At 39.3% G+C, this 19248-nt stretch overlaps 1 protein-coding gene across 1 annotated transcript in view; it reads left to right on the top strand.

Moving 5' to 3' along the window:
* HHAT (hedgehog acyltransferase) overlaps positions 1–19248 on the top strand; it is a 475631-nt gene that overhangs the window by 142671 nt on the left and 313712 nt on the right. Inside the window, exon 8 of the mRNA XM_021007864.2 lies at positions 9114–9264. Within this exon, the coding sequence (XP_020863523.1) occupies positions 9114–9264 (151 nt within the window). The remainder of the gene's footprint in view (positions 1–9113; positions 9265–19248) is intronic.

The following is a 19248-nucleotide window of genomic DNA, read 5'->3' as shown; positions in this document are numbered from 1 at the left end:
GCTCACTTTTTCTGGGGGGCAGGCTTCCCCCCTGGCTTGTAGTGTGTGTGGGGGTGCCTTCTTGTTGGCCTTTCCTGGGTATGGGGTTTAGCTATTGGCCTGTTCCAGGGGTGGGGCCCCTTTGCTGTGTAGCTATTGTAACAGAGTCTTTCTGGTGGCTGGCCCTGGAGGAAGGATCTTGCTACTGATATGCCATAGGGTTGTGGCCCTACTGCTGGTTCTCTGTGGAAACAGGGTCTCCCAGCTGGTAAGCCCTAGGGACAGGGCTTCACTACTGGTCCGCAATGGGGTCAAGGCCTCCCTGATGGCTTGTGCTGGGGGTGGAGTCACTGGGGTGGGTCCTTGCCATGTTGCAAAGACTGCTCACTTGCCTGGGGGCTGCTGGTTTGCCGGAGGGTGGGGCCTCACTGGTAGATTGCCTCAGGCTTAGAGTTTTGCTTCAGGCCCCCTGCTGTGAGTCTAGCTGCTACTGCAGTTGCCCTTGGACCTCTTTCCCCTCTAGCCCCAAGGAGGCAGACCTTCTGCTCCTAGATCAGTTCTGAGGAGATTTTCTAGTTGTTCGGAGGAGAATTTGGGAGGGCTTCAGAGAGGTCCTTCCTCACTCCACCATCTTGGCACCAGAAGTCGCATATATTTTTAATTACTTTCATGAGCCTTCAGGCCTACTAACAATATCAGAGGGAGCAGTTTGTAATAAACCTACAGAATAAATAAATAGGTAGATAAAATATGCAAACACTTTTCCAATCACTTTGACAGCTTCTCCTGGAATGAATGCTGGCAAATTTGAGAATTAGATGTGGATTTGCAGTAGGAGGAAGTTTTGGTAATTGGCAGGGACATTTAAATTCCTCTCTCTTGTGTTACCCCTGTGCTTCAGGCCAGTTCATTTTTTCCCTCTTAAATAGAATGCCTACCAGTGAATTACATGGAGTTCTTTATTTTAGCAGCACTCTTTGCATTTCTGAGCTTGGGGCTTGATTTTCCTATAAGAGGTGGGCACTAAAATCAGGGGAGTGAGTAACTACTAATCTTCTTTCCCAAAGCTAACAAAGCAGTGTTTCTTAATGAGTCAAGTCATCATTGTACAAAATCTTTATGCTCTTTTGCTAGTAAAAATGAAAGATTAAATTATGTGGCACTGTGTTTTTCTTTGAATTCTCTGCATGTTCCCTTTTGGATAACATGGTGATGAAATGTCACAACTGATTTTTAACATTTTTGTTGGCAGGTTGATTGCATCATTATAAACAGATTTTTATTTTAAGGGGGGAGAGGCATTTTAAGTCAGAAGGGCTCATGGAGGTTTTTGTTTTTACTATTGGGAGATGGACTTACTCTTGCTTAGCTAGGTTGCAGATTGTCTTAAAACTTTGCTCCCTTTCTCCCTCTTGTTTCTATAGTTTCCCTCCCCCAAAGTGTCTGTCTTCTTTTGCTGCCCAGCCCCCCATACCCTTGCTTATTAGCCTGTTGGGTAGAATTAGAGCAGAAGAAATGAAGTCATATTGAGGTGGGGCTATTTTTTCTCTTAAACCTCCAGTCTAGTCAGATCATAGGATCTCAGAGTTGAAGGTACCTTTGATATCATTTTAATCCATTCCCCTTCATTTTATAGATGAGGAAATTGAGATCCAGAGAAATTTAAGCAATGTAAGTATTAAGTAGTAGAGTCAGGATTTGAACCCAGCCCTGTGGATTCCAAATTCATTGTTCTTTCCAGAGTACTGTTCTGCCTTTTTTAGGCCACGCTGCCTCTGAGTACAGGTTTGGTGGGCAGAAGGGGAGACTGAACCTGTTGACTGTTTGGGGATTATCTAAACCAGGGCTTCTTAAATTTTCTTTACCATGGACCCCTTTCCCAAGTTTGGCAGTGTTTGTTGGCTTTGCATGGCTTGAGGAGATGCACAGTGCAAAGTGCGCATGCTTTGTGTTCAGAACCAAGGCTGCATTGAAGTTGCCCTATGCAACATGGGCAAGTGCTGCCAGAAACACCTCGGATTCATTACATGTTGGATTTTAAATTAATTTTTGGTCGTTGTGCATTCAGAAACCTTTTGATGTTGCCAAATTTTTCATGACCCCATATGGGGTCACAGTTTAAGAAGCACTGAAGAGTTTTTTGGTTATTATCTACCGATTTTAGATTTAAGATCAAGAGTCCTCCCTCTTATAGGGCTTGATATGATCTGAACCCTGACTGCTCCTGATGCTCTGTATCTAGAAAAGAAAAGATCTAGCAGGTGGGAGCTGCAGCCAAAGGGAAAGAATGAAGACTTTTTGTTTTCTCTACTTTTTTTGGGAAAGAATTCAGGAAATTGGCTCATTTTTTGTTTCATTGTCTAATAGGAATTCACCAAATGAAACCTACAAAGGATTAGTTAGCTGTATTAGGTAATAGGTACTTTCTTTTGGTTTTACATTATCTTTATTTCTGAATATTCTTCAGAGGCATCTTTTGTGTTATGCTCCAGGATACTGTTAGAACTGGGGAGGCATGAGTTAACTCCCCCTCCCTATTTTGCTTCCCCTCTCTATACACACACACACACACACACACACACACACACACACACACACACGCACACATTCTCTCTCTCTCTCTCTGTCTCTCTCTTCTCTCTCTGTCTCTCTCTCTGTCTCGCTCTCTCTCTGTCTCTCTCTCTCTCTCTCTCTCTCTCTCTCTCTCTCTCTCTCCCTCCCATAACACCAGCCAAGGCTGTTGTCAACAAGGAAGCAGTGCTGCAGATTTGGGGCAATTGAGGTTAACCTTGCCCTGGATGTATTAATCTGGAAGCCAGCTATGGGACCTTTGGTCAAGAAGTACATGTTTTTTAGGACTTTGATGGGGAATCTCTTAAGACCCCAGGAGACCTCTTGATGACTGCTTTTCACTTTCTTGCAGGTGGCTTTTATTTGCTTTTATTTTTACTGAACGATCTTGAATATAGTTCATAGTGGAGTAGTGGAACTTAATAAAAGGACCATTTGTATGAACCCTCAGGCTCTGGCTGATGCAGAATAGCAACCCAGACAAGGGTTAGATCTTGGACATGGGTGCTGGGGCATTAAGAATGCAAGGCTCAGAGAAGGTTTTATGGACAAGATGGCCCCAGAGTTGAATCTAGAAAGGCAATGAGGATTTGGAGAGGTGGAGATGATGATGGAGTGCATTTAAGATATAGGACTTCCTTCAGGAAATGCATGAGGGAGAGATGAAATGTTTAGTTTGGGGAACAAATGGCGAAAAGGTAGTCGTGACCCTGAGGTGGCTATTTGCAGTAACTGTCTTACAGGTCTCATCACCTCCATTCTTTGTTGCCCTCCAAACCAATCTTGCTAGAGAATAATCTTTCTTATGCACAATATCTGGTCATGTCACCTTCTCTACTCAACAATCTTGAATTATCTAACGAATCAAGTTCATATTTTTTGGGCTCACCTGTTATATACAAATCACTGTGCTTGACTTTGGAATTACGAAGCCTCCCCGAATGACATTGTTCCTGTCCTTAAGGCTCTTATAGTCTTTGGGGGTTGGAGGTTGGGGAGGTGGGGCAAGAAAGGGATAAGACATGTAATCAAATAAATGAAAGTATATACAGTTATTTCCAACCAGATAGGAAGGGAGAACACTAACAAAAGGCAAGATTAGGATGAGGCATTTGAGCTAACCTTTAAAGGGAGTTAGGTATTCCTAGTGGTGGAAGTGAAGAGAGAGAGCATTCCAGGCATGTGGTCACATGACTGATTTCATTTTTCACTTGACCAACATTTTTTGTTGTTGTTGTTGTTGTTTGGATTGAAGGTAACTTTGCAGGACAGGATTTTAACCTATAGGTGTGGAGACAAGAGGGTCTGACTGACCTTTCTACATACACTGAGGTTCCATTAATTTGTTGCATGGTTAATATTTTCCATTATTTTCTGTCTGTATAACAGACAGAATTGTAATTATAGTCAGGCTGGAAGACTGCTCAAAAACAACTGCTTTGTATCTCAAGTCTTAGTCTCTGTAACTCCTTGCTTGCAACTTTTCTTCTGTACTTTTCCCCATCCCCTCTCTTGTAACTGCTTTCTAAGGTGCTCTTCAGCAGTCATCACCAAGAGGTAGCTAGGTGGAATGGTAGGTACAGCACCTGGACATGGCTTCATGAAGACCTGAGTTCAGAACCAGATGCTTCATAGCTGTTTGATTGCAGGCAAGACACAACCATTGTCTGCCTCAGTTTTCTCATTTGTAAAATGGGGATAATAATAGCACTAACCTCTTTTTTTTGATATTTTAGTCAAGGGTGTGAGAGTTGTTTGAATGTGCTTTTTTCCCTAAATATTAGTGATTTAGAGCATTTTTTCATATGGTTATTGATAGTTTTGGTTTCTTCCTCTAAAAACTGTCTATTAGGGACAGCTACATGGTGCAGTGGATAGAGCACCGGCCCTGAAGTCAGAAGGACCTGAGTTCAAATCTGGCCTCCGACCAAACACTCGACACTTACTAGCTGTGTGACCCTGGGCAAGTCACTTAACCCCAATTGCCTAAAACAAACAAACAAACAACCCCCCCCAAAAAAAAAACCCCTGTCTATTCATATCTTTTGACTTTTGTCGTTTGGTGGATGATTATTGTTCTAGTATGACTCAGTTCCCTATGTATTTTAGAAATGATACCTTTATCAAAGAAACTTGCTACAAAGATTTTCCCCCTAGATTACTGCTTTTTTTCCCCTAATTGTAGCTGCATTGGTTTTGTTTGTGCAAAAACAAATTTTGTATAATCAGAATTATCCATTTTACTTCCTGTGAACCTCAATATCTCTTGTTTGGTCAAAAAGTCTTCCCTTAACCATAGGTCTGATAGGTAATTTCTTCCATGTTCCACTAATTTGCTTGTGATATCACCCTTTGTGTTTAAACCATGTACTTATTTTGAGCTTACTTGAACTTACTTTGAACATACCTTTGTTATATGATAGGAGATGGTGGTTTATACTTAGTTTCTGCCAGACTATTTTTCAGTTTTCTCCATAGTTTTTGTCCCCAAGTGAGTTTTTGCCCCAATAGTTGGAATCTTTGTGTTTATCAAATGTTAAGTTACTCAGCTTGTTTGCTTATGTGTATTGTGAATCTAATCTGTTTCATTGACCAACCTATTTCTTTCTCAGTACCAGTTGTTTTGATGATTATAGCTTTGTAGTGTAGTTTTGAGATCTGACGCTGTTAGGCCTCCTTCCTACATGCACACACATATACCCTTCATATTCTTGAGCTTTTCTTCCTCCAGATGAATTTTTTTTTTTACAAATTTGTCTAATTCTGTAAAGTAATTCTTTGGTAATTTGATCAGTATGGCCCTGAATGTATAAATTACTTTAGGAAGTATTGTAATTGTTATTATGCTGGCCCAGGGCTACACATGAACAATTAATATTTTTCTGATTATTTACATTATTATTTATTTGTGAAGAGTGTTTTGTAATTGTGTTCATATAGCTTCTGTGTATGTCTTGAGGTAGGCTCCCAAATTTTTCTATTGTAGCTATTCTAAATTCAGTTTCCCTTTCTAATTCTTCATGTTGGGTTTTATTGGTAATATGCAGAAAGGCTGATGATTTGTGTAGGTTTATTTTATGTCCTCCAGCTTTGCTGAAGTTGTTAATTGCTTTGATTGCTTTTTAAGTTAACTCTCTTGGGCTCTCTAAGTCAACCTATTGTCTACAACTATCATCTACAAGTGATAGTTCCCCCCCCCATTGTTTGTGCTTATTCTTGCAACATCTTTTTTCTTGTCTTATTGTTATAACTAGCATTTTTAGTATGATATTGAATAGTAATGGTAGCAATTCATCTAACTAATAAACATTTATTAAGTATATACTATAGGTGGCCCAATGGATGTGATGCTGGGCCTGGAGTCAGGAAGACTCTTCTTCCTGAGTTCAAATTTGGCCTCTAACACTTACTAGCTGTGTGACCCTGGGCAAGTCACTTAACCTTGTCTGCCTCAGTTTCTTTATCTGTAAAATGAACTGGAGAAGAAAATGGCAAACCATTCTAGTATCTTTGCCATGAAAACTCCGAATGGGGTGATGAAGAGTCAGACACAACTGAAAGCAACTCAGCAACAACAGCTACAACAACTATATGTCAGGCACTGTGCTAAGCATTGGAGATCCAAAAGGAGGCAAAAGATAGTCCTTGTCCTCTAGAAGCTCACAATCTAATGGGGAAGGCAAATATTCACAAAAATGCAAACAAATAAGTACAAATAAGAAGCATGCAAAATAAATAGGAAAAAATGGTTAGCTGTGACTTTTTCTTGGTTTTCCCAATCAGAATGAGGTTTGGCACTTTTTTAGGTTGTCATAGAAGGGATATGTTGGGAGAACTTTGCAAAAATGCTGATTCTAACTTTGTCTTCTTGACTTCTCCCCAAATTCCTTATTCCTTAAGTATCATTAGCATCTAGCCCATTTAGTGGGATACAGCAAGTGCTTAATAAATGCTTCTTGACTTAGGTTGAATTCTTTAAGCTTTTCTTTACATGGAGATAAGAAATAGAGTCATTTGCATTTTTTGATAGTAAAGCTCTGGAATTACTTTAACAAGTAAAGGGAACTTTTGGTTAAGATAGCTATAGGAAAAATCATGGAAGAGACAAGGTCTCTTATTTTTACACCAGCAAAGATATAAAAATAGCATTAGATCAAATAGTGATTAGGAAATCCAAAGAGAAACTACCATAAATGTCTTCATCCATCCCAGAATAACACAAAAAGAAAGCAGAATATTTATAGGACCCTTCTTTCAGGGAAGCCAGCATGAGCACAGGTAAATAAATGGGACCAGAGATGATCCATGGGTATCTGAAGCCTATAGTACTTTATATTTGGAGGTGGAGTGGGGACAGGAATCCCCCCCAAAAATGGGAAGCCACAGGGGTATTGGGACACTGCAGTACTTTGATTGTTCTGACCATGGACATGAGGTTAATAGCAGTGTTCTGATAGGGATGTCCTAGAGGAAGCTAGCAGTCCCCAGCATTTTGATATGTTTATCTGGAAGAATATAATTTGGTCCAGATGTCAAAAGGAAACAATCACAAAAGTGGGAAGGAAGGAGCTTATCCATGCCAGATCTTAAAATATACTACAAATAAATGTTACAACTATTTAGTGTTGTTTGAAAACAGAAAAAATGATCAGTGGAACTGATAAGGTACACAGCATACAGAAATAAATTAATATAGTGATAACATATTAAATAAATCTAATCTCCAACTATTGGATTTAGGACTCATTTGACAAATTCAACTGGGGAGACTAGAGTGCAGTGTCAAAGAAATTAGGTTTAGACCAACATCTCATACCATGTGCTAAAATAACCTCCTAATAAGGAGATATTGTTTTTTGCCATGATGTGTAGGGGAAGAGTTCTTGCCCAAACAAGAGATAAAGAGAATCACCTGAGATAAAGTAGATAATTTTGGTTACATAATTTAAAAATCTTTTGCAAATAAAATTAGTGTAGCTAAAATTAGAAGAGAAACATAACTGGAAAAAAATTTTTGTAACAAGTTTCTCTGATAAAGGTATGATAGCCAAAATACTTGAGGAACTGATTCAAATATTTAAAAAAATAGATCCATTTCCCTGGTCAACAGATATGAACAGGCAGTTCTCAGGGAAAGAAAACCAAGCTAACCACAACCATATGGAAATATGCTACAAGTCACTAATAATGAGATAAATTCAAATGAAAACAACTGAATTTCTATTGCACACTGATCAGATTGGGTGAGATGATAGAAATGGAAAATGACAGCTATTGGAGATGCTGTGGGAGGATAAGTTAACTGATGCATTGTTGGTGGAGCTGTGAATTGGTCCGGCTATTCTGGAAAGCAATTTGGAACTATAGCCCAAAATGTCACCAAACTATGTGTATTCTTTTGACCTAGCAATGTCTCTGCTAGACACATATCCAAAGAGATTAAATAAAAAGAGAAAGGACATATCTTCAAATATATTCATAGCAACATTTTTGTCGTAGCAAACCCCCCTGAAAATTAGGGCAGGGAGTGTCCATTGATTGGTGAATGGCTGAACAAATTAGAATATATGAATGTAATGGAATATTATAGTGCTAAGAGAATCAATGAAAGGGAATGATTCAAAGAAACCTGAGAAAAGTAGCATGAATTGTTGTCGAGTGAAATAAATAGAATCAGAATACAATTTATATAATAACTGAAACATTGTAAAGAAAAATAACTTTGAAAGATGTGAGAGCTCTGAACAATTTAATGACCAATCCTGACTCCAGAGGTCTAATGGTGAAGCATCCTATTCCCCTTTTGGCATCAATGGACTAGAGGTTCAGAATGCAATAAACATTTTCAGATATGACCAGTGCTTGATTTATCCTGCTTAATTATGCTTATTTGTAACAAGAGAGAATTGTTTAATTGCGAGGAAGTTTGAGGGAGAGATGGGGGTGGTACTAGTAATGCCAAAATAAAGGAGAAAAGAAAGAAAAGAATGTTATTGAAGAAAGTTCAGAGGGAAATAAAATTAAGCAGGATGGTTTTGAAACTAATATATTGACTTTATCACAGATTTTAAATAAAGCACAAGCTTTTTATAATAGAAAAAAATGTAAAAGACAACTATAGCAATTACAATTGGCCATTACAATTGGCCCTATGTATAAAGCCCTGAAATGAAAATTTGGCTGTGATGATTTCCATGTTAAAAGACCTTTTGTTAGAAAAAAAAATTCATTGGAATTCTTTCAAAGAGTGAACTTCCTTTGTGCATTTGAAATAGAAATGGTAAGGCATGTTATCTATAATGTGGATATAGTTTTGTCCCCTGAAACCATTAATAAAGGTGGTGACAATGTTTGAGATTTGCTAACTCAGGTTATTCATAGAGTCAACAGTGATGATTCAGTAAGAGATGTTTGATAATGCTTTTTGGTTGGCGTAGGTTATTTTGTTTTGTTTTTTGTAATGGGCAGAGTGGAGGTGGAGATGGGGGGGTGGTATATTTGTTAGATATTATAGCAAGCGAGGGGACCATCAGGTGTTTTTAATGAGCTTCTTTGCCTTTTAGGTGGACTAGCATTAGCCCAAGTACTCTTTTTTTACGTGAAGTACTTGGTCCTTTTTGGTGTTCCTGCCCTGGCCATGCAGCTGGATGGACTCCGACCCCCTGCCCTTCCCCGATGTGTGAGCACGATGTACAGCTTCACTGGAATGTGGAGGTTAGTTATATGCTTTCCTGAAGTGGCTTATGATTGTCTAATGGGAAGAGCCCCCGGATGGCAGTCTGGAAAATTTGGTTCTCGCTCTGTCTTTGCCAGCTAATTCCCTTTATGGGTGTGGGCAAGTTCTTTGTCCACTCTCTGCTTTACTTTATTCATCTATCTAAAGGAAATAGATAATTTTTCTTGGTACATCTCCCTCTGTAGCATATTATGAGGTTGTGGAGACAGATGAAAAAGCTCTTTGAAAAGGAAAAGGAATTCTTATGAATTCAATGGAATGTTGCAAAGTAGAGGTTTCCAAGTAGATTGAAATATTTTTCTGGATGTCAGATATTGTCTTGTCGTCCTACATAGTTGATGAGACATTATCATAATGATTTGTCCTTATGCATGGGAGAATGTAGTTAAACCCCTTCATCTTCCCCGCCCTCACATATAACCTATAGACTCTGTACTCCTGCAGAGAGAAAGGCTTTTTTGGGTTTATGATAGAAATAATTTTTTGTAGCATCTGTTACTGTGCATGAATTCCTCCTGGATGCATGGTCTCCCTGGAGTATTTTTTTTTCCAAAAAGAATTCTCAACCAGTGATAAAACATGTTGCTTCCTTCTTCTTGGTAGAGAAGTGTTGGGTTATGGATAGAGAGTGTTGTATACACTGTCAGACTGCTCCTTAGGTTGGTTTTGTCATAAGGAAGGGCTCTATTTTGGGGAGAGGAAGTAGTTATGGATGAGTGAATTTGGTGTTTTAAAAAAAGCATCAATAAAATATTATAAAAAAATTTTCAATGGCATGTCATTTCTGATTGCCACTTGCTATTTCTGACTTGTCCACAGTTGGGGTTCTCTTAGTGCTTTTGGCCTGTCTACTCCGTACTTGTCAGAACGTAGACTTTTTTCCTCCCCTCAGATATCCCTTGCATAAAAGGTACATATAGCTGATAATAGTTATTAATTTTTCAGTGCAGACTATATAAGGTTTTTCTTTCATCAGAATCTCATTTTAGGGTTGCAGTATTGTATGGTGGAAAGATGGCTGGATTTGGAGTGGGGAGATGAGACTTGGACTCTAATCCACATGTGTCCTATGTGATTTTGAGCAAGTCAGGTTCTCTCCATGGATCTCAAGTCCTTCTTATGTAAAAGGAGGGGTGATCAGGGGCTGCCCCAAGGCTGTAAGCCGGTGGACCACATAGCTGGTTTTGTGTAGTGCAATTACATTTGAAACAGCAGAGGTCACATAGGGACTATAGATTCTGAAGGATAGTTGGGGAAGGGCAAGTATATTAGGCTGCATGGTGAGGAGGTCCTTCCTAGCCCCGGATCATGTGATACAATGTGATCCCTTAATGTCATTCTCAGAAATTGGGTATTTCTTTGCTCTCTCCTTTGGTGACCTCATTAGATTTCATAGCTTCAATTATCACCTCACACAATCACAGAATTTTCCCCCACTGTGTATGCATAATTACGTGTAAAGATAGGTTTCAACATTCACTTCTATAAGATTTTGAGTTCCAAATTTCTTTTCCCTCCCTCCCTCCTCTCCCCTCTCCTCAAGATGGCAAGCAATCTGATATAGGCTATACATGGACAATCATATTAAACGTATTTCCATATTAGTCATGTTGTGAAAGAAGAATCAGAACAAAAGGGAAAAACTATAAGAAAGAAAAACAACAACAAAAAAAGAGAAAATAATATGCTTTGATCTGCATTCAGCCTCCATAGTTCTTTCTCTGGATGTGTATAACATTTTCTAACTTCATTGTTTTTTTTTTTTGAGGCAATTGGGGTTAAGTGACTTGCCCAAAGTCACACAGCTAGTAAATGTCTAAAGCTGGATTTGAACTTAAGTCCTCCTGACTCCAAGGCCAGTGCTCTATCCACTGTACCACCTAGCTGTCCCCTAGCATTTTCCATCATGAGTCTTTTGGAATTATCTTAGACTATCACAGAATTTGAGAATTGGAAGGAAGAAGTCCATTCTTTCTCCTGTACTCCAGTTTGCACACATACTACTTGCTGGACATCTGATTTTTTACATGTGCCATAAGTATCTCAAACTCAATATATAATTTTCTTTCCCATGCTGTAGCTGTTTCTCTCCCCAGTCCCCCTCCTCCAAGTTGGACTTCCAGAGATCATGCCTGGTAGGAGATAAGACACTCAGCTCCTTACTCATCTTCAACCTGTCCATTTTCCTTCTTGTTACTGTAGGCAGATCCTTCTCCCTACCTTTTCACCCCTTGCTCTAAGAAGTGTAATCAAATCAACACTACCATTGCCACTTCAAAAGGCAGTATCATTGGCTGACCTATTTTTTCCGCTCATCAACCTAGTGACTCCCCAGACTAAAACACCTTTCCGTGGCTACCATTCTGTTTTGTGAGTTGTCTCCCCCTATTTGAATATAAACCCCTCGAAGGTGGAGACTACTTCTCTTCTGTATATGTGTCTGCATGAATTGGGCAGCTAGGTGGTACAAGGAATAGAGTGCCAGGCCTGGAGTCAGGAAGATTCATCTTCCTCAGTTCAAATGTGGCCTCAGACACTTATTACGTGTGTGACCCTGGGCAGGTCACTTAACTCTATTTGCTTCAGTTTTCTCATTTGTAAAATAAGCTGGAGAAGGAAATGGCAAACTACTGTAGTATCTTTGCCAAGAAAACCCCACACAGGGTCATGAAGAATCAGATATGACTGAAAAGTGACTTAACAACTCTAAATTAGCCCAGTCTTTGACACATCATAAGCACTTAATAAATAATTTTTCTTTAATTCATTCATGTTCAACATAGAACTTATTATATTTTCCACTGAATCCATTGATCTTCCAAATTTGCCCCTTTCTATTGAGAGCACTATTGTTCTTCCAGCGACCCCATTTTGAAATCTTGTAGTTATTAACTGACCCTTCCCCCTTTCCTGACATCCCCATATCCAATCACTTCTCACACCTTATTGATTCTGTCTACCCACATCTCTATCACATCTATTTCCTTCTTTCTCTAAAGTCCTCTACTTAGGTTCAAGTTCTTGTCACTTCTAGCATGAATTGGTCTCTTAAATGCTCTTTCTGCTTCTACTTTCTACCCTCTCCAACCCCATCCTTCACAAGGCTGCCAAATTGATATTCCTTAAACAGATTTGACCATATCACTTTGCCTTCTTTAAAACCTTTAGCAGTTCCCTCTCATGTCTAGGACAAAATACAAACTCGACAGCCTGCCATCTAAACTCTCTGAAACCTGTGCCTTACTCCCCTTCATGCAATCTTTTTACATAACAATCTGTCTTTCATCTCCTTGCGCTAGGTGGATGTGCATGTCTTAAATCCACTCCCTCTTCATCTCTATCTCTTAGAATCTTTAAATTCCTTCAGAATACATTTGGAAGATAAGACCATCTACATGGGGCTTTCCTGATCCCCTTCCAGTTTTTGGCATTTTCTCATAGAAATTAGTTTTTATTACTTTTATAGACTTTATATTTAGTCAGTCAATTAGTATTTATTAAGTATCTTCTGTGTGCCAATGCTATGCTAAGCACTGAGTATAAAATAAAGGCAACTCTCCCTCAACCCCCCTCCCAAAAAAACCCCACCCAATCACTGCTCTTAAGGAGCTCATAATCTTATAGGAGATTTACTTATCTGAGTACACATTATATCCTCTCCAGTAGAATGTAAATTCAATAAGGGCACAGAACTGTTTTATTTTTGTTATTATATCATTATTACCAGCATCTGGCAGAGTACCATCTAAATAGTAGGTACTTCATAAACATTTGTTAAATTGAAGTTAACTGAGCTGAATTGAATTGAATCAGGGATATCTCATATCCTATAGGGATAGCTAGTGGATAGAGTGCTAGGCCTGGAGTTGGGAAGACCCGAGTTTAACTCTGCCTTCAGATGCTTATCAACTGTGTTGACTCTGTCTTTGTCTGCCTCAATTTCCTAAACTGTAAAATAAGGATAATAATAACACCAACCTCCAGGGCTGTCGTGAGGAATGAATTAAATGTTTGTAAAGTGCTTAGCACAGTGCCTGGCATGTAATAGGCACTTAATAAATTCTTGTCTTCTTCATTCCTAACCTTTTAGCTTTCTTTAGCAACACATTATGGCGTTGCCATCCATTAATTAACGTCATCTCTTTTGAATTTATTCATAATTTAAATCTGTCCAACTTCTTGGATAAGATGAGTTCCATATAATTACTAGCCACTTGTGGTGTAAAATCCTTTTCCTTTGTCCTAATTCATTTTGTTCCTGAGTATTTCTTTGTTTGGCTGGAAGACTGAAGAATATTCACTGAGGTAAAAAACATTAAACTAAGAGTGTAACTTTCTTAAGGGCATTGTTTGAAGGACCTGGTACAAAGACATTGGCTCTGCCACATATTGTTGTGTATCATTGGATAGATCATTCCACTTTTTGTGAGTCTTGGTTTCCATATATCTAAAATGGAGAGATTACTCAAGAGGACCTATGAGTTCCAGCTCCAAAGCCCATGTACCAGTATACTGGCTGAATACTTCATTTTCTAATGAAATTGTGAAACAGGAAGGCAGCAACATGATGGTTCTCATTTTAAAGATGGAAGACATGCATAACTTTTTCAGGTTCTTAAAATAATGCTGGGATTCTTTTTTTTTAAGGCAATTGGGGTTAAGTGACTTGCCCAGGGTCACACAGCTACTAAGTGTCAAGTGTTTGGTCTAAGGCCAGATTTGAACTCAGGTCCTCCTGACTCCAGGGCCAGTGCTCTATCCACTGTGCCACCTATCTGCTCCTAAATGCTGGGATTCTTAACTTGGGATCTGTGAACTTGTTTTTTATAAAATATATATTTTGATGAGTGTATTTCAGTACAATTGGTTTCTTGTGTAATTCTGTTTGTTTTATTTTATGCCTTAAAACACATTATTCTAAGAAGGGGTCCATATGCTTTGCCAGACTGTCATCCATGGAATCTATGTCATCTAGAGTCATCCATGACACAAAAAGGAAATAGTGGAATGCAGTAATGGAATATTCCAGCTGAAAAGAACCTTAGCAATCACTTGGTCTTCCTTTATCAGATAATATGAGGAAGCTGATTCAGGACCAAAGACAGCACCCAGCCCAGTAGATCAGTCTGGCCCCTTAGCTTCTTGTACTTTCTTGTGTGACCCTCCCAGATGTGGCTTGTTTTTTTTGTTACATGAAGCAATTCATTTCAAGTACATTGGCTATTCAGGATACTCACTCATTTCCCCCCCTTGAACACCTTCAGTTGGATAATTATTTATGCCACAGAGACAGAGAGCAAATCTGCCATCTCCATGATTGGAATTTTATCCAACCTGCTCAGCACCACTGCTTAGCTAAGAATTTATTTTATCTCCAGATTTCTTTAAAATATCATTTGTTTTTAAACTGTTGCATTGAAAGTGAGTCAAGGTATATGCAGAAAAATTGAACAGAAAGATAAACCAATGGTGACAAAGAGTTACTTTGGGGAAAGAATGACCAGATGATGAAATGGCCCTCAGAAGGGATGACATTCTCTACAGCACTGCTCTAACACATTAAAGGATGAGCCAAAATGGCCTTACCCTTGTATCAGGGGTAAACTTTTCAGTTATTCCCTCTTCTCTTAACCTTATAAATGTCTTTCACTCCTTTTCCCCCATTTTGTATACTCTCTCCCACATTGGGAGTGTGCCTCCCCTCCTTGCATTTCCTTACTCTGAACCCTAAGTTCAAAGCTCTGTAGAGAGAGTAATGAGAGATTATTGAATGACCAGGAGTTAGTGATTGAACATTTGAAGGGGGGAATTAACTCTCCTTGTGCCCTTTTACAGCTGAAGAAATTGAGATTCAGAGAGGTATAAAATAATTCACCCGCAGTCACAGAACAAGTAAGTGTCAAACATAGGATTCAAACCAAGGTCTTTCCTCAGTTCATGACAATGCGCTTTCCACTGTACTCTGTTGTCTCAATTCATTCATTCATTCATAGAAGGAAAAAAACAGGATGGATGGAAGGTAGGGAGAGGATTTTAAAAAGACATTCAAAGATTGCTTAAAAGATGTCTTACTAGGTTTGTCTATGAACTGATATAGGTAACCAAAATTTCAGCCTTCTTCTTTTAGAAAAGAAGGAACCTTACACATCTGGGCAATGGACAGGTTGATGGCAGCCATCTTGCAGATAGGTAGTGGAAGGAGACTTACAGGAAAGAGGAATCATTTCTATCTATGTCCCGCATCAACCAGAAAAGTCTAAACACTGGATCATGGAATAGAAGAAATTAGGCATTAAGTGTCTCATAGTATCATCTCTCAGTTAATGCTCGGGATACAAATAAGAAAGAGAGCCTCTGCTCAGAAGATAATTCCCAAAAGGAAGCTGCAAAGGGTGGGTACCCAGCACAGGGGCATAGCTGCTAATGGAAAATGCAGAATTATCTGGAAAGTTCTAAGCCCTCTATAAAGGAAGGCTTTGGGAGGACATTACTGCTCTATCTCCAGCCTTCCAATCATAAGGGAGAGGCAGTGGAGGGTGCTGAGAAGGTATGGAGTATCAAAGCTTAGTTGATCTGCATGATGATGAGATGAGGTCATCTTAGGGAAGGCATGATATTCATGGAGTCAGAACCAAGCAAAGGAGCTGATGGAAAATGACGAGTGAGTACACATATGTGTATGAGTATGTGTGTTTCCATCAGTTTAGTATTTCTTTGGCCTTATGAAAGCCTGAAAAATTATACATTTTCTGCTTTATTTTCTGTGCACATGTTTTAATTTGCGTGAGGCCCATTGTGAGTGTTCTTTGCCAAGAGCCATTAAATATGAGATTATGTGGCTGAGTTTTCACATTAGAAATCCTGTCATGTCCCTCTGATTTGATTTCTAGCTATGAAAGTGAAGTGTGCAGGGTGGTAGAATTTCCCATGTCTGCAGGAGAGTTATGGGTCAATTTCATTGTCTCTGGTATCTCATAGAACCTGCCCTCTGCATTTTCTGAATGATGATGTTTTCTGGTGCTTGACTCCAACCTCAGGGGAGGAGTGGGCAGGATCCCTGCTCCTTTCTTTCAACTGGGAGGTGAGTATGCCATCAGTAGTTTTAGGTCACAGATACAGGAATTTAATCTTCCCTTAGAATAAAATCAAAAAGAGGTAAGTTTGATAGTCCTAGAACCTCTATGTACTAGGTGGCCTCTAACCTTGACCACTGTAGTAGCATTTTAATTGTCCCTCTGTCTCTCTGTCTCAAATTGCCATCCTCCCCAAGCCAATCCATCCTCTATAGAACTGCCAAACTGATATTCCTTAAACAAGGACCTGATCATATTACTCTCCTGCTCAATATACTTCAGTAGCTTCCTATATTGCCTTTAGGATAAAATACAAGCTATTTTGTTTGACTTTTGAAACTATTCATAACCTCACTCTAATCTCTCTTTCTCACTTCATTACTCCCCTCAATGTACTCTGTGGTCCAGCTGAACTGACCTTCTCTGTCCCTCACACACAGTACTCTATCTTTTGTCTCTGCTCATTTTCACTGGCTGTTTCCAATGCCTGGAATTCATTCCTTCTTCAAGAGAGTCCTTCACTTCATTCTAGTCTCAGCTTAAGCACCATCCTTTATATGAAGCCTTTATTGACCTCCTACCTGCCAGCATCTCTTCTCCCTAACTACCTTGTATTTACCTGCCCTGTACTTATATTTATTCTGTTTATGTTTATTTAGTATATATTTATATATGGGGGTGGTAGTGATCGGGTAGTGAACACCCCTCATCAATTGATTTTCCCTAATCTAATTGATGAAATCAACAGAGGGTAAGGGCTTTTACTTCATGGGATTAGAGGGCAGCTAGTCACTATTTGACAAAGGGCTCTGGAAACTTTTTAAAAATGAGGCACACTCTGGACTCATTCATGGAACAGGTCTGAGGAGAGTGACCTCAGGTAGCCTCAGAAAGATAGCTATGGAAGAGGAACTAAACTCCTTAAAGGGAATTGGTCATTGCCTTAAGATGGAAGGTTGGGTGGTACGGTAGGGGAATAGATTTCTTTCTACTCACCATTGGCCATGACATCTCACAAAAGGCAAGAGATTTATTAAAAATACAAAGAAACCTGCGTGTGGACCATGACATCTAGTGGTAGAAGACCCTACTTAAGCAGGGAGAGGGTCATTTATCTATTGAAACAGGAGACAACTTTGAGGAATGTGACTTTAGGAGTTGAGCTGCAAAGAGGAATAGGCCCAGAGAGCCCAGCTGAGCAAACTACAAAGCGGAGACATTGTGCTCTGCTGTAGCGGCATGAGGATACCACAAAAGGCCCTAAACATTAGGGCCCTGCAGTGCAACAGACGTGAGTTGCCTTATTCGCCTATGTCCCCTGAGTGTTTCTCTCTTTCCTCTTACCAGTAACCCTGGGTCTAGTAGGAGAATTTGTATTGGATGTTCCAGGAGGATTAGCTCCTCTGGTGTGAGGGCTTGCCAAGTGCTTTTCAGGGCTACTCATCCACCTTTGGTATCCACCTTTCATAAAATTCTCACCTCTGGCTCCAAAAAGCTATAGCGTGTACAGCAGCCACATCCTGGTAAAACTGTCTCTTCAGACAGGCCAGGTTGAGGGTAACCAACAGGCCTCAAACCCATTGGTGAGTTAGGGGGATGTCTACCCCTAGCATGTGAAGACTTACCCCACTGGAATGGATGGATGAGAACAATTTGTTCCAATAGCCATAAAGGTAGGAAGGTGCTTAGAGCTTGGTCAGAAATCAAAGATGCCAAGGTCATCTGCTACATCCTGAGTCATCATCAGTCATCTTGATTTTTGCCCTGCCACTGGACTTTGATGACTCTGGAAGAGTGAAGTTGATGACTTTGAGGAATTGAGTTGAGGAAACTGAAGCAAACAGGGTTAGGTAACTTGCCCAGGGTCATACAGCTAGTAAGTGTCTGAGCCCACATTTGAAATCAGGAAGAGAAGTCTTCCTGACTTCAGGTCTGACACTCTATCCACTGCATCATTTAGCTGCCCCCAGTTGAATCCACTAGCTGACTATTAAAGGTAAGTGCACTGGTGGGGGCTTGCGGGCCATAGTTTTAGGGGTGAAGATCAACAAATGTATTGAGCCTTGTGTATTCAAAGATAGTTCCATCATGGTGGACAGAATTACCCCAAATGCTGGCTAGGTCCTTTGAAAGGTACAGAAAACTTCCTCTAGACATAGATTCCAAACTCTACACAGTGATTCAGATAGCAGAGATAATGCCCCTCTAGGAACAGTTTCAGAGAAGACCTTAGTTCCACTGTGGAAAATGCTATAGAAGACTGAACTGGGTATGCAGCAGAACCAAATGTGGCCTCAGATACTTACTTTGCCTATCATTCCAAATAATTTATTCAGCATTGGAATTAATTAATCTTTAAATGTTTGATAGAATTCACTTGTAAATCCATCTGTTCCTGGTGCTTTTTTTCTTAGTAAGCTCATTTATAAATAAGAAAGAAGTCAAGAAAGTGAATGGAATTTTAGATATGTTAAAATATGATATATGTCTAGAGAGAACTGAATGGAAATAGAAAGGAATACACCTTTTTCTCAGCGGTAATGATGCCTTTATAAAGATTGATCATATGTTAGTAAGTAAAAATTTCATTGTTAAAAGCAGGAAAGAAATATTAAAATATCCTTTTTGGATCATAGTACAGTAAAAATTATATTTAATAAGGGACCATGGAAATACAGATTAAAAAGTAATTGGAGGTTAAATAACCTAATCTTAAAGAATAAGTAGGTTAAAGACCAAATCATAGAAACAATCAATAATTTCATTAAAGAGAATGACAATAATGAGACAACATATCAAAACCTATGGGAGACAGCAAAAGAAGTGATCAGAGGAAAATTTATATCTCTAAATGTATATAACAATAAATATAGAGAAAGATCAGACCAA

Source organism: Phascolarctos cinereus, unplaced genomic scaffold, assembly GCF_003287225.1.
Source record: "Phascolarctos cinereus isolate Bilbo 61053 unplaced genomic scaffold, phaCin_HiC Scaffold_5;HRSCAF=322, whole genome shotgun sequence".
Lineage (NCBI taxonomy): Eukaryota > Metazoa > Chordata > Mammalia > Diprotodontia > Phascolarctidae > Phascolarctos > Phascolarctos cinereus.
The sequence above is the reverse complement of the archived record's forward strand: the minus strand, read 5'-3'. Positions and strand labels throughout refer to the sequence as shown.